Raw genomic sequence first — 21,305 nt, forward strand, 5'->3', positions numbered from 1 at the left:
CTGCTGACCTGGCTGGAGGCCAGAAGGCGCAGGCACACGGCTAGAGGCACGGCATCACTCGAAGGGTCACAGAGTACTGGGCTGATGGATGGGCCTTGCAGAGTTTAACAAGGGGGATGCCGTCTATGAAGCTTTGCTTCTTGGAGCCGTTCACCTGTGTGGCCCATCGTTCGGACTTATGCCAGCTTTTGTGCTGGAACTAAAGCCGCCTGCGCGGCCAACCGCCTTGCGAATGCCTCAAAATACCGGGCGGTGCGGACCATAATCCACTCTCTGACTGCTCGTGCTAACGTGATTAGGATGCGTGTTACTTGACCATTGTGAATTGACAGCCGTACCGCTTAGCGTACCTATAAGGGGGACGGCTTGTGAGAAAGTTATGCGGTTCATGCTGGGGGCTTTGAAGCGAAGAAAAGTTACAGTGTTTTGAGCATTGTTCTCCGAAGGGCTTGTTGTGTTTTACCATCATACTTCACTCTCTTCACTACCTCTCTTGCAAGGATGTGAGCCTGTATTCAAGCATGTTTTCGTATATAGGAGCAAAACGTCATCGATAGATCTTCTTTGGGTATCGTACAATCCCGAACCCACGCCCGACTAGTGACCAGAAAGATAAAGCAGCACTCATGGCATCGACCCAAGGGAAACTGACCAAGGAAAAGGATAACGAAGAGGCAGTGATGACGATCAGGTGACCAGAACACAAAGGAAACTCATAGACCAAGGATCCACCAGTACGATATGCGAGCAACACGTGACTGCGACCAGAAGCGGCACGACGTGAGGGTATCCAAGACGCCCGCGACGAACGAGACTGAGCTACTCCATACCAACAGAGCTGAACAGTGCGGGCAGCAGAGGTTGACGAGGCGTGTATCCCGCTTATGCAGCCGCCTTGACGGCCTTGGGAGCCTTGGGCTTCGCGGCGGCCTTCTTGGTAGTGGCAGCCTTCTTCGCCGGGGCCTATGCCAAGCGCGTTAGCAAGTGGAGCATCGCATAAGGTAACCATGACCAGCGCGATACGTCGACGTCTCTCCATCGCAGGCGCACAGCTCAGACGCGTGAAAACGCACGTACCTTCTTCTTCCCCTTCTCAGCGGGCTTCTCAGCAGCCTTCTCAGCAGGCTCAGTCTCCTCCGGTTCCATATCATCGTCATCGTGCATCTCCTCCACCATCTCCTTAAGCTCCTCGGCAGCCTTTGCAACCTCCTCAGCCTTCTCCTTAGGCGCGCTCTTCTTAGCCGCAGCCGGGGACTTGGACTTTGCGACGCGCCCGGTGGCCGTCTTCTTGTCGCGCGGCTTAGACGTGTTCGCCTTCGCCGACGCGGCCGTCTTCTTGACACCGGCCTTCTTCGCGCCCGTGCCGGCACCCTTCTTGGTGCTCGCCTTGGTGGTGTCGGCGCCCGTGTCCGCGTTCGGGACGGTGCGCGGCTTGGAGTTGCCGGTCTGGGAGCGCGTGGAAGCCATTGCGACGACTGTAACTTCCTGTTGAAACGGAGTTTACTTGTGGTTTGTGTGAGACTGGCGACCGCGTTAAACAGGTTTGAAAGTGGAGCGAAGGTGTTGGGGTGGAGGAAACTGGAAGATGCGAGCGCGCGGTGAGGGGGAAGTGCGCGGAGCGAGGAACCAGGCGCGTGATAACGTCACAACAACAACGCGCGCGCGAAACATGTGCGTGCGAAAATAAGTTCTTACCTTCTGTGAAGCTATGCGACTCGAAGCGCGTATGTAAGGGCAAAGTTAAGCTGGCGAGTGTGCGGTTCTGATGTTGTTTGTGGAAGGAAGAGGGAGGAGGGGAGGTCGGAAGATCGAGGCGCTGAGCTCGAGGAAGCGTGTCCGCGCTTCCAACAAAACAAAGCCAGACGCCCTCGGGGCCAAGCACCTTTCGTTTCAAGTTTAGAAGGATTTACTATGCAAGGTAATGGCGCTGATGATTATCGTAATTTTATTGGGCACATTTCAGTAGGAATGCGCCCAAAGCTTTTATGTGATCCCCGTTGCGGAGGGGATCCGTTATCTCATTCCTCTGACCTCTGCTCACACCACCGACATCCACCTATATATCAGATCCCTCATTCCCTCAGCTTCTCCATGCGCTTGTTCATACTGCAATTAGGTCAGCATGCGCAGATGTTATCAATGTGCGTGGCAACGTACAATGCGAAGAAGGCAAACTGGCTGGCCGAGATGCCGTACTCGTAAACGAACCTGCTGGCGAGATAGCTTCCGAAGATGGCGCGAAGATAGTTATCTGGGACCTGTTCTTCGTTAGCAAACGGCTAAATTGCAGCTGTAGTGCGATGCTGAGCAGAACTAACCCGCTCAAGGATGGTATCAAGACCGATTTTCTCCAGCAGGAGGTTCGGTAGAGCATCGCTCAGCACCGACTTTCGCAGCTGGATGTTGTCCCACAGCTCGGTGTTCTGCAGCTCTTCGTCCAGCTTCGTAATCGCCACACTAAGCTTGTCGCTCAGGATGCTTCTAGACTCTCCACTGCGCTCGTTCTCCCTCCAGATCGCTTCAAACTCCAGCCGTGCGTTGTTCTTGATCGTTTGCTGCACCTGCTTGACGTAGCTGTTGTAGAACTCTGGCGCGGTTCCGTCTTCACGATGGCACATATGCTCGATGAAGCCGGCATCGTCGAACGATAGCGAGGCTAGCACCTCCAGAGATGAGGAAGTGACGCCGCCCTTGTTCGCAGACGCATCCTTGAACAGGATGCAGCCGGCTTTCTCCAAACGAAGCTTCGCGTCTTGGGTGATGAAAAGATTGGCGCCTTCGACGATGTATGGTATGGTGCACTTGCCGTCGACGATCAATTTGCTCGCAGTGCTCAGGTCGATCGACTCAGGCCGGCCTCCACATGGCACGAACATGTCGTACTGCGAGCCACCACGGAGATGGAACGTGTTACGGAAAATCGTGCCGTTGCGCACCAGCTCTCCGCTCGGAAGCTTGACGTTGGTCTCATCAACGAGCACGCGATAGCCCTCTGGAGATAGCTTGGAGATGTCGTACTGGGATATCATGACCCGCTTCTTGGCGAGACGAACCAGCTCTTCCCTATCCAGTCCGTTGGGATCAACCAAAACGCCAGAGCCATCCACGATAGCGGTGTATCGCTCATTGGCTAGGAGAATCTCATTCGAGCCAAGGTCGCCGTCTGGTCCGCCAGTCTGGAGCTTGCGTACTTTGCTGGGATCGAGCTTCAACTTCCGATAGATACCGAGGACGTATTCTCTGACCGACAAAGTCGTCATTCCGTACTCGTCGTGAGGAATGCCGCCAAGCTTAGGACTCTTGCCGGTAAAGAACGACTTCCACCATGGTGCACCTCTGGCTCTTGCGTGTTCTGTCGCCCAGTCTACGAGATCTGCAGTGTTCTCATCGGGGCCCATGAAAAGAATTTCTTCTTTGCCATGCAGATCGACGATGGGATCCTTGATGCCGGGACTAGAGGGCGGAAGGAGCAGATCCATGATGCTGTCTATGTACTTCTCGAAGGCGACACGAGCCTTGTCTTGGTGGTGAATATCAAGAAGAATAACGCCTTTTGACCCGCCTTCAGGGATATCTTTGTTCTTCCTTTGCTGGGTGTTGGCAAGATTGTAGTTCTCATCGAAGAGGGACCGCTGGTTGATGGTATACGCTTCTGAGCTGCGCGATTTCACAATTCGAATACCTCCACGAGCGATGTCACGAAAGCGCAGGTGGAAGCCGCGGAACTCAGAGCTAATGACCAAGAACATGCCGAAGAGCGGCTGTGGATACTCTTCGGGAGGCAAGAAACCGGGGTTCAGTCTGAAGCTGAGAGCTACCTTCGTCGGAGTGTAGAAGTTGGTTTTCAGAACAGCATTGGAAAAGATTCGGAAAGCTGTCATCACCATGTTGTGATGCTCATTGACTGTGGTGGTCGTAATGAGTTCCTTCAACTCGGCATCGGTGAGGACCTTATCAACCTGTAGGCGAAGGTAGCTCAGGGTTGGGAGGAAGTCGTCCCGGTCGCCCCGGGTGTGCACGTAGTGCGTGTTGGCAAAGGTAAGATAGAGTGAGTGGACAAGTTCCGGATACTGGTTGATGATCTCCAGAATATAGTCTGCAGTAAAGGTCTCAGTACGTAGGCGGCGCTTGAGCTTGGAGAGTAATTCAGCGTGGACGCTGTTGCCGTTCGAGCTCAAAAGCGAAGCCAGCGTATGGTATTCAGTGCCTAGTCGGTTGAGGAAGTGTCCCACGAAGACCCACACGCAGTGCGCAAAGATCGTCTCCTGCAAGCTCAGCCGCCCAGTGGCAAAGTGACCCATGAATTTATTCTGTGGGATGCAGTACAGCAGCGACACCTCCTTGATGATCTGGTGAATGGATGCTTCGATAGGTGGAAACCGCCCGGAGGTGGCTGACTGAGGCACCGGTCTGAGATAGATGGACATGATTGTTAGTCCATTCGAGAACTGTTCAACGTATTTTCGTGAAGACGTGAGACCGTAGTAGTGGTACAGATCGCTCAGAGCGCTGAAGAGGCCCAATGCAGTCCTTTGCTTAAATGCAAGCACAAGTCTCTTCTCGCGCGAACCTTCAAGCTCGAAGTATTCTATGACAGGTCCAGTCCTACGAACCGCGCTGTTCAGGATGCCTTGATAGATGACTTTGGTATTCTTCGTGGCTTTCTGCAGGAACGTTTTTTCTCCAATCTTCTCTATGTCAGTCTCGTCGGGTGCCGGTGTCGGGTTGTCGAAGTGGCATTGATATAGGAAGTAGCAGCGAAGTTGCTGCTCGCTGCCTCCTGGAAGAAGACTCGTAGAGCGGAAGCTCTCCACGCGGTAGCTTCTGCCACCTTCAGATCCATCAAGGTACTTTGCTTCCAAACGTTGCTCATAGCGGGGACCGTCCAAGACTGAAATGCCAGGCTTGCTTGTATCTATGTATACTGCATGATCTGCAGCCTCCTTGTCCAAGCGGATCTCCAGCCGCTTGTCGTCACGTGCGTATGCGGCTACTTTGGCAGCGTAGAGCGAGTGTATGTGGTTGACGATCCTGATGCACAGAGTCAGCACTATCTTGCGATAGTAGCGGCATCGATGCCGCAGGTAACCTCGTAGCGAGGTTGTAGATACTGGCCTCAACAGGTAGACTCACGCTTCGACAGTTTCGGTCGAAAAGTACATGTCGTCGATGCCGAGCTCGTTGTAGAACCACTTTGTCTCGTTTTCAACGAACTCCGCTGGTATGAATCCCTTCTCTTCGACCTGGTCCATGACCCTAGCAGACGTCAGCTCGAGACATCTCCACATTCTCCTCTCAACGGCCTGATACGTACGCCTCCATCTGCTGCTCCTTGCCCTCAAACTTAGGTGCAACATATCCTGGGCCTTGTTCCTGAAGTATGCGGCTGGGAAGCGTGCCCGGTACGCTGAGGTGGGTCGGCTGAGGCGATGGTTTGCGGCCCGGTGTGCGGACGACTTGCTCCAGAAGCTTGTTCTGGGGCGCTCCGTTCGTAGATATTGAAGCCATAATGACTGGTTGCGCAGTGTCTTTGGATGGTAGGTGCTAAGTGCGGTTCGGATGAGGGCACTGCTGGTTAGGTCTGGTGCTTGTTAGAAGTTATTGACGAAGTGACGAAGCAGTTCTGGGTTCTGAGAGACGACTGGAGACTTGATGAATAAATCTAGCTTAAGTACACAGAGGGAACCGGGCATTCTGCAAAGAGCTAGAGCTCCAAGCTATGAACAGTAATGTGACCAGCCGTGCTCCCAAATTTATAATAGCGGGATGGCGCAGCACAGGAACAACCAGGGACATTCCTCGTGTGCCGAACGGGTTTGGAGAGATAAGAGAAGCAGAACAGCAATTGGTCGGGGGCCAAACCCGTACCTGCGGCTGAATCTTCAATCCAGCAAGCTGACCGTTTCGTCGTCTTGCGGTCTGCAAGCGGCCCTGGCGGGATACGTGGGTTACGTGTAGGGCTGATGAGATTAGGGGTCTGGGCGAGCTAGGGAGGAACCGCAGCCGTGCGTTTATCGGTCAAGGTGTGGTCGGATAAGAAGCTCAGAAGGACGAAGCGAGCGGTCAAGGGAGATGGATTGAGGATGTGTCCAAACGAAGCGTCAGGTGTGCTTTTGAATCCTCAATATCCATGTGGGCATGCCTGCTGCAGAGTTTTGCAGAGTTTTGCAGCGTTACGTTTCTGACGGTTCTTCGCGGCACAAGTGATCACGATGGCCAGGGTCCGCGTGGCTGGGAACCTTGGGACCTTGGGACCTTGGAACCATCCGACTGGATGGTTAACCGTACCTGACTAGGGCCTCAAGGCCGGGGAAGGCGGTGCTCAATCCCCAGATCATGTGCTCACGCCTAGTGCGCAACTGCTTCATGCGGGGACACGTGGAGTTCGTAGAGCAAAATAAGCTACTCAAGCACCTGGGTAGCGTTGAGGGAGAATACCTGGATAGGTACCTCACCTCAGTTTCAAGAACACTATGGGCTACCTCTGCAACCAGTAGTCGATAGCTGGCGACTTCTGCTGGATTCACAGCTGCAACCCATGCCATAATGCTCCTTTGTGCTTCATGCTGATTGTGGGCTGTCTGTTCGCACTCACTTGTGGAAAGAGAGATCTGAACACCTGGGGTTCCCAGATGCAAGAACCTCGTAGACGGGCATTCCCATTGCTCCCTTGGATCAAAACACGGCTTGAATTTACCTTGAAGCTGTTCTCAGCTAGGTGCAGTGCAAGTGGCCAGCTGCAGTCCATCTACGAGGAAGAAGTGCTGGAACATAAGGGGTAATGTCGACGCCAGGGCGAACAACTGCTCGATCTCAGATGCGGAAACTCATACCGCACGAAGCGCCCATGTTCGATCAGACTTCGAGAGTCTCTTGCGTGTCATGCAGCTTAGCTTAGCTGCCGAGCGAACAATGGACATGATCCATCGCACCCGTTGGATTGGATGAAGCTCAGAACTCAGACTCAAATGATCTGCTGCCCAGCTCTGAGATTACGCTTAGAGCATCATTCATTCCTCACGACTGCTGCCAGCCTTGCAAATTTCTCGAGACGACTCAACTAGCATATGATAGTCAATGTCTGTGTGCGGGAGATTTTCGCTGAACTGAGGATAGAAACGCGTGGAACAGCAATATAGATTGTGCCTGAGTAATTGAGCACGGACAGTGGTCCGTTCAGTACAACCCCAATGGGAGTACTGCCAAACGGCAGCAAGGCGAACGTCAGGTATACGTGCTCAAGTGTCTAAACAGGAGAAACCTCTTCGAGAACCTTGACAGCCGCAAGCGGCCTGAGGCCAAAGTTCGCCTGTATTTGGTGCTGGAAGACCGTGTCGGTCTACATCCACAAGGCTTCCAGCAGAGCTTGGAGATGGCAGACTCGAGTAGCGCGAGAAGGTGAGATGCGCGCTGAATCGCTGGTCCCGGAGAGGGTAGTGGCATGAGCGGGTGACGATTTGCTGCCAGTGACTGAGACTGAAACACTATTCAGTCCTTCTGCCAACCATCATCTGCCTCTGTCTCGCGGCACCAGTGTTCGAGATGACCACACGGTCCGTAGAATCCCCGTACATTCATAATGTGAAGAAGGCGCACTCTGAGCTGCCTTGGGGGTGTTTCTGGATAAGTGTTGAACCCTTGGCCTGATCTCCAGGGTTCCAATTGCCGTAGGGCCGGATGACGCTAAGACGAAAACGAATCTCTCCGGATCGCGAACACGTCTTGTCTTGCCAGCTAGGACAAATCCTGCAGACATTCGCCAGTTCGTCCAGATCGCAACAATCTGAGGGAACGTTCATGGCACCCATTGCGATTGCCTTTCCTCGTACCCTCGTTTGCCCTCGCTGCCAGCCTCTGCGGTCGCTTCTATCCGACAAACATTCTATGTCCTCGTGGCAGTCTTCGTCACCCGATAACACCCGCCGGTAGCTGTCGCATTGCACTGCCTCAGAGCCCATTGTGCTTCCAGGCGTAGCCTCCGACATTCGCTGTGATTGTGGGAGAGCCGCTAAGACAACGGCATTGGTATACCTGCGCCAGCTGAGCCTTCGGAAGAAGGCTGCAGATCGACGTCGCGGACGTCAAGCTTAAGCAATGTCTGCAGAGCAGGGCAGCGTGCGTATCTCACATCGCGCCCCTACCCCAAACAGCTACTGACCCAGGACTGGCAACACAGCAGAGCTCCGTTCTCCTGGGGCCACCCTCAGCACCTTCGCGCCTCGATGACTTACGGTACACACTATCCCAACCAGTAGCCGCCTCCTTCATCGGCGGCGGTGTAGCCGGCGCCGTTTCACGAACAGTGGTCTCACCTCTCGAACGCCTCAAGATTCTGTTCCAGATACAGAGCCATGGCAGGGAAGAGTACAAGATGTCGGTCCCCAAGGCTTTGGCAAAGATGTGGAGGGAAGAGGGCTGGAGAGGCTTCATGGCTGGCAATGGCACCAACTGCATTCGGATAGTCCCGTACTCCGCAGTACAGTTCGGTTCCTACAACTTCTACAAACGGGTGAGCTTCTCCAAATTTTGCAAGCAAGGATAGAACAACACGGAGGGATTTAGCGAAGGGAGAAAGCAACCATGAGGAGTTTGGCGAGCCGCAGCGAGAACCCGAGCTCCAAAGCACTAACTCGAGCCCCCAGTTCTTCGAGGATTACCCAGGCGCACCCTTGGGCGCTTACCAGCGGCTGTTCTGCGGTGGCTGCGCCGGCATAACTTCCGTGACATGCACATACCCTCTCGATATCGTCAGAACACGATTGTCAATACAAAGCGCTTCGTTCTCGGGTATCAGTAAGAAAGCTGGAGAAAAGCTGCCTGGCATGTGGGCACTGATGGCATCGATGTACAAGAATGAAGGAGGGTTCTTCGCCCTGTACAGAGGCATAATACCCACGGTAGCTGGTGTAGCACCATACGTGAGTACTACCACCTTCTGCGGGATCTGGAGCTTACCACGTCGGTAGGTTGGTCTGAATTTCATGGTCTATGAGACCATGCGAAACAAATTCACGCCAGAAGGCCAGGCGAACCCTGGCACCCTCGGGAAACTTGCTGCTGGCGCGGTCTCCGGTGCTGTAGCGCAAACCTTCACATATCCTTTGTAAGTCGGTCTTGCCCAACACGGACCAGCATTAATTTTTGCACAGTGATGTTTTACGCAGGAGATTTCAGATCAATACGATGTCCGGCATGGGATATCAGTACAAGTCCATATTCGACGCTCTGAGGGTTATAGTAACCCAAGAAGGCTTCCGAGGTCTGTACAAAGGCGTCGCGCCTAACTTACTGAAAGTGGCGCCTAGCATGGCCAGCAACTGGCTAAGTTTCGAACTTACTCGGGATTTCCTCACGAGTCTAAGAACTCCGGAAGTATGAGGACTCACCATGAACGATTACATCTGGGCGAAGGCAGAGAGGCACCGAACGCTCTGCACGACATAAAGTCTTCGCGTCGCCTCCGTTCCGAAGAACCATCTATGTACAACACCACATGCCGGTGAAGAGGCAACACCGCTGGATGCTCTGCTTTAGCTTGGCGTGTCGGAGCTGGAGGCGCTGTAAATCCAATTATTTCTGTGTGATTTTGCATTCAGGATAGGTGGAGCATAACGGGAAGCGGGCGTTTTGGACGGCATATCTCAGCGAGTCTACTTAGAGTTACTAGAATTGGACTCGCATTACAACGGCGCATCTAGTTCCGTAACAGAGTTCAAGAAAGCGCCAGCTGCCAGTGCTAAGCACTTCGTACAGGAAAGAACCGAATGTCCTACTCCTTTTTCAAAGCGGATGGCGGGGAAACCCCGGCGACTGAGAGTTGCACCGGCGAAAAGTTCTCGCGATACCCGAGCGAATTCTGAGGCTGAACCCACAATGAACTCTGAACGTCGCGACGCGGACACCCATTGAAACCTTGGAAATCCACAACACCACCGCCCAATACCGTCAAGATGGGTAGTACGTACACCATTTCTTACTCCAGCGCCCTCAGATCACCATGATTCCCGAAGTTTCGCTTTCGCCGAGCTCGTTGAGAACCTGGAGAGATGCACCAAGATTGGTCCGCTGACTTAAACGCTTGCGCAGTCGACCTCGACAGGCACCACGTCCGATCGAGCCATCGCAAGGCCCCCAAGAGCGACAATGCCTACTTGAAGGTAGAATACACCCTGCTCCGCCGCGCGCACACCTTCGAATACTACACTGCACAGCCTACCGAACTAGAGCTGACATCGTGCGCAGCTTCTCGTCAAGCTTTACCGCTTCTTAGCGAGTACGTTTTAGAGCAATGGCTCCTTGAGAGCTCAGCCGCCTCCTTGCGGACATTGCGAGTAGTCTGTGGACTGCGATCTGACTGCGTAATGCAGGGAGGACCGATAGCAAGTTCAATGCCGTCGTTCTGAGGCGTCTGTGAGTCTCGCAGCGTCAGTTCCAAGCCACTGCATCGGGCTAATGAAGAGGAAGCTGCATGTCCCGCATCAATCGCCCGCCGATGTCGCTCTCGAGAATCATCCAGACCGCCGCCAACGAGCACGCCGCGAAGACACACGAGGGAAAGACGATCGTTGTGATCGGTAGCATTACGGGTACCCGAGACCGAGCTCCAGTACTGGAATGCCTGCTCATACATTTCACAGACGACGTACGGCTGCTCGAAGTGCCCAAGCTCAGCATCGCTGCCATGCGCTTCACCGCAACCGCACGCGCTCGCATCGTCAAGGCCGGAGGCGAGTGCCTGAGTGAGTCACCCAGCCACCGGTCGTTGCGCATTCGAGCTAACCCATCCGGCAGCCCTTGACGAGCTCGCACTGAGGGCTCCTACTGGTGCCAACACCCTTCTGCTCCGGGGACCCAAGAACGCTCGCGAGGCTGTTAAGCACTTCGGTTTCGGACCTCACTCACACAAGGTGGGCTCGCTACAGCTGGGTGCGATAACATGGCAACAACTGACGATCGTTACAGAAACCATATGTGGAGAGCAAGGGCAGGAAGTTCGAGAAGGCTCGTGGCCGCAGACGGTCCAAGGGTTTCAAGGTGTAAGCGGGTTATGATTATGGCACCTATCGGGGTGAGGATCTTGTGGAGTTGCTGCGGTAGAGTTCGCTACAGCAAACCATTGTTGTCGTCAGCTCGAGTGCCTTGTGCAACAAGACCTTTCCAAAGCGATCGTTCTATATCAGCTGCGGGCGCTCATTATGATAACAGCGCTACAATTGTCCCACTTCAACTTCGTGCACGAATCCGAAGGACTTAGGGGATGCCCATGGTCTTGATGAGCTTATCGATGAAAGTGTAGCAATGATGATACATAGGGTAGTCAGGTAGAAGTTTTTCATACCTGCCCATGGTTTGCTATAGAATAACCGTGCTTGACCCGTGAACTTGAGGGGATATCCCCAGCATCCAACCCCAAAGCTCTCCTCAAGCATATAAAGTGCCTGGACTTTCACCATAAACACTGATGTATTATATCAGAACTCGCCTTACCCACAAATTGTTCAGGTGGATTTACAATTCTGTTACTACGCAGCAGAGCAAAATTTGCCAAGCTAGACCACTCGACGTGAAATCTTCATCTTCACGAAAGCCGCAGATCGATTTTCAGGGCGCTAAACTTGGTCTATTTCTCATAGATCACATAGCCAGACTTTCGTGTTAGAACTGTGCCCACCACCTCCCACTGAGTAGGCCAATTACGGAACTATACTACGCCGTGAGTGATTGAGCTCACATACAGCATTATGGACGGGAAGGTCGTCGGTGTCCTCGGCGGTGGCCAGCTCGGACGAATGCTCATCGAAGCCGCAAATCGCCTGGGCGTCCGAGTGAACATCCTGGACAGCCCGGGCGCGCCAGCTAAACAAATCAGCGCACACGACGGTCACGTTGATGGCTCGTTCAAAGATCGCAAAGGCATCGAGGAGCTGGCATCGCGGTGCGACGTGCTAACCGTCGAGATCGAACATGTCGATACCGAGGTCCTGGAAGACGTTCAGGAAAAGTTTGAGAATGTCATTATCGAGCCGAGCTGGAGCACGATACGGCTGATCCAGGATAAATACCGCCAAAAAGAGCATCTCGCGTCACATCAAGTGGCCACCGCGGAGTCGGTCGCACTGGACAGCAACTCGGAGGAAGAGCTGCGGAATGTCGGGAGTAAATTGGGTTATCCGTTCATGCTGAAATCAAGGAAAGAAGCCTACGATGGCCGTGGCAACTTTCCTGTGCGTTCAGAGGAAGATGTTCCTGCGGCACTTCAGGCGCTGGGTAAAAACGCGCTGTACGCGGAACGGTGGGCGGACTTCAAGATGGAGCTGGCGGTCATGGTCGTCAAGACGCAAGATGGCACGCTGGCTTTCCCCACTGTTGAGACGCATCACGAGAACAGTGTGTGCAAGCTCGTGTGGGCGCCAGCACGGGATATACCTAGGGATGTGACGAAGAAGGCACAGGACTTGGCCAAGAAGGCTGTGGCAGCCTTCGAGGGTAAGGGTGTATTTGGCGTGGAGATGTTCTTGTTAAAGGACGGCTCGTTGTTAATCAATGAGATTGCACCTCGACCGCACAACGTGAGCCCCTCCTCGCATCAAATCCCCATACCAGAAGCTGACAATCCTCCAGTCGGGCCATTACACAATAGAAGCCTGCCCAATCTCCCAATACGACGCCCACCTGCGCGCGATCCTCGACCTCCCAATCCCAGAATCAAGCCTCCGCCTGCGAGAACCAGCAATCATGCTCAACATCCTCGGCGGCAAAGCCGCAGACTCCCATATCGCCTTCGTCCGCGACCACGCTCTCGCCAACCCGCGCACCAGCATCCATCTCTACGGCAAAGCCGAAGCGCGCCCCGGCAGGAAAATGGGCCACGTGACAGTAACCGCTTCAACAATGCGTGAAGCCGAAACCTTGATTCAGCCGCTCATTGATGCTGTCGATGACGCCGCCGGCAAGCCCCTCGGTCCGCGCGAAACGAAGCAGGAGAAGCCGCTTGTGGCCGTCATCATGGGGTCGGACTCCGACATGCCGGTGCTCAAGGGCGCATTCGAGATTCTGCGGAAGTTCGGCATCTCCTATCAGGCGCGGATCCTCTCTGCGCACCGTACGCCGGACCGCATGTTCGACTTTGCCAAGCGCGCGGAGGGGGAGGGCTTCAGAGTCATTATAGCCGCGGCGGGCGGCGCGGCGCATTTACCTGGTATGACGGCGTCAGACACCGTGCTACCTGTTATCGGGGTGCCAGTCCGGGCATCGCATCTGGATGGGCTGGATAGCTTGCTCTCGGAGGTGCAGATGCCGAGGGGGGTGCCGTGTGCGGTTGTTGGGATTAACAATTCCACGAATGCGGGATTGCTTGCCGCGAGGATATTGGGGGTTGCGGATGAGAGGATTAGGAGGGCGATTAGGGAACATCAGGAGGCGTCTTGGGAGGAGGTTAAGGCGAAGGATGAGAGGTTGAAGGAGATTGGGCCGGAGGAGTATTTGAAGGGTATGGGGAAATGAGAGCGTAGTCATGAAACTTTGCTGAATCACAGCCGTATGATAGTCTTCCTCTCGTCCGTGTTGACCATTGTCTCAACGAAGCTGGTCACAACATAACCTAACACTAAGAGAATGAAGAGCCGTCTCGCAGGGATTGAAACAGCGGCGGTGACACTGGGAAGGCCGCCATGGAAAGAGCTCAAAACGTTTTCCTTGCCTGAAATATGTATCGACTAGATAGGAATTACTGGACTTTACCGTCCTCAACTCTCACTCTGATCGTGCCACTTATCCATGTCCTGCTCACACTCCATAAACTCGCCGACAAAATGTAATTGCAGAAGTCTTCACCTTCCTGACACCTTGTTTGTTATTATATATTGCAAAATCCAGCTTCATCAAGCACATACGGCCACAGATCAAAGAATACTGGGCATCCCGTTCGCTCTGCCACCACATAAGCTTTGAATCGGTAGATTAGTAGTTAGGTGGGTGACCACTAGCGAATACCTACTGCTGTATGTTTTGCTTTTTGGCCGTACGCTCTTTTTTTGAAAGCTTAAACAGATGTCATTGTAAATGAATGAGGACTTACCATACGTATTGCATCTTAGCTGCCGCGCTATACAATGTAGAGGCTGTGGTTTGCACAAAGCCCGTGATCAACACCGCCAGCAACATGGGCAGCGCAGTCGTCAATAGGCGACCTCCTAGTGTAAACTGTCGAGAGTTTGACCGTAAACCTGATTGATCTCCTCATCACATCGCATGAAACGCGCCGTTCTCAGCTCCAAATTGGAAGGTCGTCCACTCTGAGGCACACGTAACAAGTACCCCCTTGCTTAACGGCGCATCTCCCGCCCGTCCCAGCGTCAGAGAATGTCCAGCCTGAAGCGAACAGACGGCGAATCACACAACGATATCCAGAAAAAGTCCCAGCTTTAGAGATGCCCAAAGGTCCTGAGGTCAGATTTAGGTGCTCGGTTGCGTGTCGATCATTTCCCGGACGGACGAATGACAGCGCCCGATTCTCCACACCTTATCTTTGAGGGCGCGGAGTGGTTGTTGCTGTGCCCAAATTGAGCATGCGGCTAAGGGATGACCCGCTGCTAAACACGCGCCCCCCGATACGCGCTGTGGGGTGCGTGGGTGGCAGATTCGGCTGCTGAGCTTGGCTCTTCGTGCACCTTCCCGAAAGGGTATCTGGGGATATGTAACTAGGTACTAGAGCTGAGGAGGTTCCCCCGAGCTGTGGGGGGTAAGCAACACGTGTGGTGGGCTGTGGATGACCCGGTAATACAGCTGAATTAGTGTATGAATAGCTGCTGAGAACTGAAGACTACATATACTACGGTCACGGTTCTCGAGCAGTGGAGCTGCAGAGGCAAGACCAAGCACCACCTCCTCCCTACCCGACCTCCAAAGCACCGCCCCTCGCCCTCCGATCCCACCATGCATCCCTTCACTTTCCTCCTTCCCCTCGTCCCTCTCATCACTGCCCTCCCCGCGCCCTTTGCGGCCCCTCCAAACATCCCCACAACCTCGGCCGCACAAACCCAACTGTCTGGCCTAAGGGTAGCTCCCCAAGGCTCACAGACCGGCTACTCGCGCGACCTGTTCCCGCATTGGACGACGCAGTCCGGAGCCTGCAACACGCGCGAAGTTGTGCTCGCGCGGGACGGGACCAATGTCGTGAGAGACTCGAGCTGTGCGGCGGTGTCCGGAAGGTGGTATAGTGCGTTTGACGGTGCGACGTGGAGTGCGGCGAGCGATGTGGATATTGATCATATGGTGCCGTTGAGTAACGCTTGGAAGGTGAGTTGAGACTGGCGCGATTGCTTGTAGTGGAAGCTGACGGTTGTGAAGTCCGGGGCGGCTTCGTGGACTACATCGCGCAGGCAGCAGTTCGCGAACGACTTGACGAATCCGCAGCTGATCGCTGTGACGGATAACGTCAATCAGGAGAAGGGCGATAAGGGGCCTGAGGCCTGGAAACCGCCATTGGGTAAGTCTTCTGTTGAGTGTTGATGTCGATAGAGCGCCGCTGACAGCGAACGACAGCCTCATATCACTGCACGTACTCGAAGATGTGGATCAAGGTGAAGAGCGTGTACGGCTTGTCGGTGACATCGGCGGAGAAGAGCGCTTTGCAAGGCATGCTTAACACGTGCTGAGCGCATTGAGGGGAGGCTGGCGCTGTGCGCTCCAGCGGTTCTCCGAGGTGCTGGGCACCGATATTGCGGATGAGGTATCTTTGGGCTCCAGTGTGGCTTCGTTTTTGTAAAGACGCGTAGGTCGTTATTCGGCCGGATATCCGGGATATGTTCCAGGACAAAATAGTTTAAGAACGATGTCAACTCCAGCGCTGCGGATGACCTTGGTCCCATAACACTCATAAGTGATCAAAAATGGTGGTTGTATTGTTGGAGTTCCGACTTAAATGACTGGAACGAGGATATAGGGCTAGCTAAAGGTGCATGAGACTGGTCTGGTCTAGGCTCAAGAATACTGGAAGCATATTAGAAGGGTACCAGATTTGATGTATATGTTTGAAAAATAAGTGTGACTCAAGTGAGTAACTTACAGACAAGGTTATACCATCTCTAAATCGCTCTGCTTCTCTCTCTCGATCTGCTCCGGATCTACGATGATTATACCTTTGCCTGCCATCTTCCCACCGTGTACCAGCTCTGTCAGTTCGGTAATCTCATTCAACCCGTTGAACGGATTCGTCTTGACAGATATCCTGTGTTCAGCAACAACATCCAGCATCCGCTTAGCCTCTTCGCGTGAGCAGATCAGAGAGCCGCGGACCCTTATATCTCTGAAGATGTACTCGGCGAAGGGTATACAGACCTCGGTAGGCTGAAGGAGAGAGTATAAGCAACACCGTTGGCGATTCAGCTTCAGAGAACTTACCTGAGCAATCTGCACCATAGTCCCATGCATCTTCGTGATTGCACACGCAGTCGCAGCTGCGTCCTTCGCCTCGGACAGATTGATCGCGGCGTGCACTCCCTCGCCATTCGTGACCTTATGTACTTCTTTGACGACTTCGTCCTTCCCCTTCCGCGCATCGACAACAACGTCTGCGCCAGCTTCCTTGCTCAGCGCCAGTCCCTCGTCACGCGCGTCGATGCCCACAACCATCAAGCCCAGCGCCTTTGCGAACTGAATGCCCAAATGTCCAAGTCCGCCGCCCGACCCTACTAACGCAATCCACTCCCCTGCTGCAACGTCAACAAGCGCTCCTCACATCGTCACTCGCAGGCCCAGCACCTACCCGCCTTAAGCTCCGGCAAAATCACCCCCCTAAAAACCGTACACCCCGCACACGCCAACGGCGCCGCCGTGCCAAAGCTCACCCTGTCCGGCAGCTTCGCTGCCCACCGCGCATCAACAAGCACATACTCCGCGAACGCGCCCTGGGTCGTAACTCCAATATACCCGTCACTATTACGACAATACTGCCTATAGTTCTCAGGACCCAAACAATCCCCACACTTGCCGCACGCATTGCGCAGCAAGCCCGCCATCACCCTGTCGCCCTCCTTGAAGTCGTTGACGGAATCTCCGACCGCGACGACTGTGCCGGCGCCCTCGTGGCTGGCGGTGCACGGGAGAGAGGTCCCGAAGACGCCGGATTGGACCATGCTGTCTGTGTGGCAGTAGGAACCGACTGCGGTTTTGAGGAGGAGGTCGTAGGGGCCGAGGGCTTTGGGAACGGGGACGGTACGGATCTCGTAGGGTTTGTTGTACTAAGGGGATAGGTGAGTAAGGATTCTGTGGGTAAGGGAGGGGATGGGATGAGAGGGTTACCTCGACAACCTGAATCGCCTGCATCTTGTCTGGTAGATCCGAGAGGCCCATCGTGGAATCGTGTATATGAAGTATCTTGCTCAAGAGGACAAGACTCAAGAACAAGTGCGGTAATTAGAAAATATACCTATAATGTATGGGAAAGAGGAAGATGCTCAAAGAGAAAGAACAGTGACAGGGAATTAAGAGAACAGAGGTCCGCGATTGCGGAGGATCGACATGCATGCTGTCATTGTGCACCTACACCCAGGATGCCTCGGAGCAAGGCCGAGTCGATTTAGTGATGCTCGGTGGGTGCACCAAAAGTCAGTGAGCAGACCGAGCATGATTAAATCGGCTCGGCCTCGGAGATGGGTTTTAGATGTCAATTCCTCTGCCTCTGCCTCATGGCGTATTGGATAGCGAACCCATAAATCGCAGTACTCTGCCAGTAACAGTGCTGCCAAACCTCCGACGTATACTATCGCAAACAACGCAGAATACGATGAAGACCGATTGTTCAGGATCATGTCTGAGGTTTTCCGGCGTCGCGCAAACGATCTCCCGCATTGGGATCTGGTTTAATTGCTCATGTACCTCTTCATCCTTTAATGTCAGGTGAGGAGCATTTTGTGAATGATGTTTCGCTCTTTGTTATCAGAACATGCACTACGTATGGCATTTGCTTGCTTGTTGACTCCTCACAGGTATTTGTCACCGTTCAACGAACATCATTTCTGACACTCTGCACCTTTATAAAACCCCTACAACCTCCTCGCTACTTCGTAGCCACGGCCCATCTTGCCGGCATATAACGTAATAACTCTTACAACTATACAGTATCCTCATCTAACTCTCTGCTTCCGGCAGCTATTTTGCGGTGCTCCCAGCGGAAGTAAACCCCATGCACTCCATTCGTGAACAGGATCAGTCTTGCGGCCTCTGCACATATCGTGACTATACAACTGATGCGTGCTCAATCTGTGCATCAGTATGGTGAAATAAGAACTTTAACCGGGGTAAAGCGACCTCTGTAGCCCTTCTACGGGAGACTGGATCGTCCATGGCACACAACTCGGCATTCCGCGTCGACTTCAGCGAAATCCCGAATACCTGTATCAAAGTGATTGGACTGGTAGCAGAGCCAACTCAAGGCATAAGTGGCCGGTCGATGTTAAAACGCCTTAGGCCGGTCTCCTGGCTTGTCTTGACGCCGGTTTTCTCGAGCTCTTCCCAAATACTGGGATAAGCCTCTCTGATCCACTGTTCCACCTCTTCTTGCTTACTATAACCTGTCGTGGCGTTGAAAATGGTTCCCAATCTGCACTGGCTGTTAGCATACTTCATCTTCCACTTCACTGATGACAACGCCAGGCAAATCCCGCAACTCACGTAAAAGCATCAGGCTCCACCCCCACCATCTCCTTCATCCTCCCAACTTCCGCCTTTACCTCGTCCAGCAAATGATTCCCCGCCAGCGAGCCCACATACGCCGCAAGCAGCTGCGGCGTAATCTCAATCTCCATCTTCCGCAACCTCGTCCAGATGCTCTTCGCCGGCCTATCACCAAATGGCGCCTTCTCACACGCCCAGAGCGCAATCAGGATGCTGTTATAGCTAGGCCCCTCACGGGAGCCTACAATATCCTCCCAGAACTCGAGGGCGCGCTGTGGCTGCTCGCACGCCGTGTAAGCAAGCATGAGCGCGTTGTACAGTTGGGTATTGGGCTCGATATCCGAGTCGAGCTTCATCTGGTTATGTACGAGTTCGAGGCTCTCTATATCTGCGTCCTGGCCGTTGCCGCCTGAGGCCTGCGCGATGCCCTCCAGCGCGGCGACGTAGGTTGAGATGTCGGCGCGGGTATCCGGACGGATGTGCTGGCGCATATGGTTGAAGACATGAACAGCCATGTCCGGGCGGCGGCGGCGGAAGAACTCAGCCATGATCTGCGTGCGGATGGTGCGGTCAGTCTCGTCGAAGATCTGGTGGAAGATCATGTAGGTGTCCCACACCCGGCCCGTGCTGTTTGCTCTGTTGAGGCAGAAGTTGACGAAGACGTTCCGGATGGCGGCGCGCTGCGTCATGCTGAAGTGGAAGGTGTGGGTTTGGAGCAGGTCGATGACATCGTGGAGCTCGTCGCGCTCTAGATGCAGTAGGCAGAGGGCGGACACCGTGTCTGGCTCGAAGCGGGTGCGGCGGGCATTGAGGTCTTGGACGACGGCCATGATGTCGTCGACGGAGTAGCGGCGGGCGGCGCACATGGACTGGACTAGGCGGTTGATGGCAGGGATATCTTCGTTGTTAAGTACCTCCTCGGCTTGTAGCTTGGCGTAGGCTGCCTTGGCTCCGTCCACGTCTCCGATAGAAAGACGGTAATTGATCTGCAGGATGTAGGTCTTCGCATCCGGTCGGATGTCCCATTGCTGGCCGAGCAAAATGATGCGTTCAGCGAAGTAAGGGTCGTTTCGTGACATGGCAAACTCGACTAACTTGTTGATGGTTTCGACATCCGGTCGCTTGGTTTCCAAGTCTGTTCCGTCAGGATTTGCTTTGACCATAACTCTCATCATGCGGTCTATCTCTTCGACTCCCTTCCCGGTCCCAGCCGCCCATATGAAGAAGGCGTCCCACAGTTTCTTGGGAGGGTTCTTGTCTGCGATGGATCGAATGATCGACTGTCCCCATTCCAGATCGTTGTTTTGCAAAGCGCATCTCAGGACGGAGGAATACACATCATGATCTGCGGATAATTCTGGACCTGTAGGCTGATTGGTGACGGGATAGTTGAACCAGTACTTCGTCCGGGCAAGATCACCCCTCTCAGCAAAGAAAATGGTTACGGCTCCACGGAGTTTCCTGCCAAACGGTACTTTGTGTCGCTGCATCATTTCGAGGGTTGCTAGAAGCTCCTGCTCGTTACCCTCCTTGGCAAAACCCTGGACGACGTATCTCCAGAGCGTTAAAGGCTGCCTAGTAGCATTTCCTTCTTGCCACACCTTGTTCACTATCCCTCGAGCTTCGAGTGCTTCTCCAGCATTGCAGAGGGTAGCGATGAGAGGTGGTAGATCACAGTCCACGCTGTCGGCTGGCTCTGATGGGTCCGCAGCCTTCCTCGCCAGTATTTCCTGGTGCAGTGCTTTCGCCAACTGGGCATGCGTACCGCTTCGTGTAGTGGGAGCCAGTATTAATGCGTCCCTCGCAACCCTCAAGTCCTCAAGATCGAGCCACGGCTCCCCACCGGACCCTGGGTTCTTTTGCAAGTGGGTAAAAGTCCAAAGCGCATACGAGGACTGCATATCCTCAAGCGGCTCCTTCGAGCGAGCCTTTGCGCGGAAGAAGTCTACCCACGCTTTTGCCAGATCTTCCCCAGGAGGCGGTCGAGTTTTTAACTGGGCCATCTTACCGAGCTCCAGCATCTTGCCCAGGCCTGGGTCGAGGTCTGCCTCAAGCTTGACTTTCCGCTCCGGCTTGCGCAGGAAGCCGAAGATTGTACGGCGCTGCTGACGACAGTATACATTCTGGAAAGCGAGCGTGGTTCTCGGTGCTCGACAGGCACATGCTCGCGAGATGATGGGCTTGTTGGACAGTAACTGACGGAAGACGTGGCGAGTGAGATGAGACGGCATTGCGGAGGTGGAGGCGGAGGCGGAGGTTGATAGCATCTGCGGTTTGCGGTTGACGAGTGGGGCGACGGATTGGAATGGAGGCGGCAGTCAAGCAACCATATCAAATAAAATACTAACACAAGTCGAAGGGAAGGGCGGATGAATATACAAGAAAGAGGGGTTTGGATCGCGAGGTTGATGCTGTCAGGCCGCCTCCTCCCCACGCCAACGCCAAGCATCGCAAGATTTCTTACGGGCAAAGCGAGCGCTAAGCCATACTAGTGATTTGTTACCGGTTTTGCCACGGCTAAACGTGCCTGCAGAGCGTTTGATACTCACAGCTCGAAGTACTACATCACTCGCGGTACAGCAGCAGCACCAATGTCTCTCTCACGCCTAAAATCAAGCTTCGTCGCTCCG

At 54.0% G+C, this 21,305-nt stretch overlaps 8 protein-coding genes across 8 annotated transcripts; 4 read left to right on the top strand and 4 right to left on the bottom strand.

Annotated features, from left to right (window-relative positions):
* Positions 1-882: 882 nt before the first annotated feature.
* Positions 883-1,467, bottom strand: W97_02992 (uncharacterized protein; the record flags this gene model as incomplete). Its single annotated transcript, XM_007780891.1, has 2 exons — positions 883-963; positions 1,078-1,467. 2 exons carry the CDS (start codon positions 1,465-1,467, stop codon positions 883-885), a joined length of 471 nt encoding a protein of 156 aa, XP_007779081.1.
* Positions 1,468-2,072: 605 nt separating this feature from the next.
* W97_02993 (NAD-specific glutamate dehydrogenase) lies at positions 2,073-5,508 on the bottom strand (the record flags this gene model as incomplete). The annotated part of the gene is made up of 5 exons (XM_007780892.1): positions 2,073-2,106; positions 2,158-2,258; positions 2,319-5,031; positions 5,134-5,256; positions 5,315-5,508. The coding sequence occupies 5 exons, from the start codon at positions 5,506-5,508 to the stop codon at positions 2,073-2,075; spliced, it is 3,165 nt and encodes a 1,054-aa protein (XP_007779082.1).
* Positions 5,509-8,094: 2,586 nt separating this feature from the next.
* W97_02994 (uncharacterized protein) lies at positions 8,095-9,378 on the top strand (the record flags this gene model as incomplete). The annotated part of the gene is made up of 5 exons (XM_007780893.1): positions 8,095-8,115; positions 8,177-8,509; positions 8,643-8,918; positions 8,967-9,103; positions 9,165-9,378. The coding sequence occupies 5 exons, from the start codon at positions 8,095-8,097 to the stop codon at positions 9,376-9,378; spliced, it is 981 nt and encodes a 326-aa protein (XP_007779083.1).
* Positions 9,379-9,950: 572 nt separating this feature from the next.
* On the top strand, positions 9,951-11,040 carry W97_02995 (60S ribosomal protein L18-B; the record flags this gene model as incomplete). The annotated part of the gene is made up of 8 exons (XM_007780894.1): positions 9,951-9,957; positions 10,087-10,157; positions 10,243-10,273; positions 10,368-10,410; positions 10,465-10,586; positions 10,638-10,739; positions 10,792-10,907; positions 10,963-11,040. The coding sequence occupies 8 exons, from the start codon at positions 9,951-9,953 to the stop codon at positions 11,038-11,040; spliced, it is 570 nt and encodes a 189-aa protein (XP_007779084.1).
* A 701-nt stretch (positions 11,041-11,741) lies between these two features.
* Positions 11,742-13,503, top strand: W97_02996 (uncharacterized protein; the record flags this gene model as incomplete). The annotated part of the gene is made up of 2 exons (XM_007780895.1): positions 11,742-12,569; positions 12,622-13,503. The coding sequence occupies 2 exons, from the start codon at positions 11,742-11,744 to the stop codon at positions 13,501-13,503; spliced, it is 1,710 nt and encodes a 569-aa protein (XP_007779085.1).
* Positions 13,504-14,934: 1,431 nt separating this feature from the next.
* W97_02997 (uncharacterized protein) lies at positions 14,935-15,656 on the top strand (the record flags this gene model as incomplete). The annotated part of the gene is made up of 3 exons (XM_007780896.1): positions 14,935-15,297; positions 15,349-15,487; positions 15,544-15,656. 3 exons carry the CDS (start codon positions 14,935-14,937, stop codon positions 15,654-15,656), a joined length of 615 nt encoding a protein of 204 aa, XP_007779086.1.
* Positions 15,657-16,074: 418 nt separating this feature from the next.
* Positions 16,075-17,352, bottom strand: W97_02998 (uncharacterized protein; the record flags this gene model as incomplete). The annotated part of the gene is made up of 4 exons (XM_007780897.1): positions 16,075-16,347; positions 16,402-16,709; positions 16,766-17,240; positions 17,302-17,352. The coding sequence occupies 4 exons, from the start codon at positions 17,350-17,352 to the stop codon at positions 16,075-16,077; spliced, it is 1,107 nt and encodes a 368-aa protein (XP_007779087.1).
* A 1,077-nt stretch (positions 17,353-18,429) lies between these two features.
* Positions 18,430-20,942, bottom strand: W97_02999 (uncharacterized protein; the record flags this gene model as incomplete). Its single annotated transcript, XM_007780898.1, has 2 exons — positions 18,430-18,601; positions 18,673-20,942. 2 exons carry the CDS (start codon positions 20,940-20,942, stop codon positions 18,430-18,432), a joined length of 2,442 nt encoding a protein of 813 aa, XP_007779088.1.
* Positions 20,943-21,305: the final 363 nt, after the last annotated feature.

Source organism: Coniosporium apollinis (assembly GCF_000281105.1).
Source record: "Coniosporium apollinis CBS 100218 chromosome Unknown supercont1.12, whole genome shotgun sequence".
In the NCBI taxonomy this organism is placed as follows: Eukaryota; Fungi; Ascomycota; class Dothideomycetes; genus Coniosporium; species Coniosporium apollinis.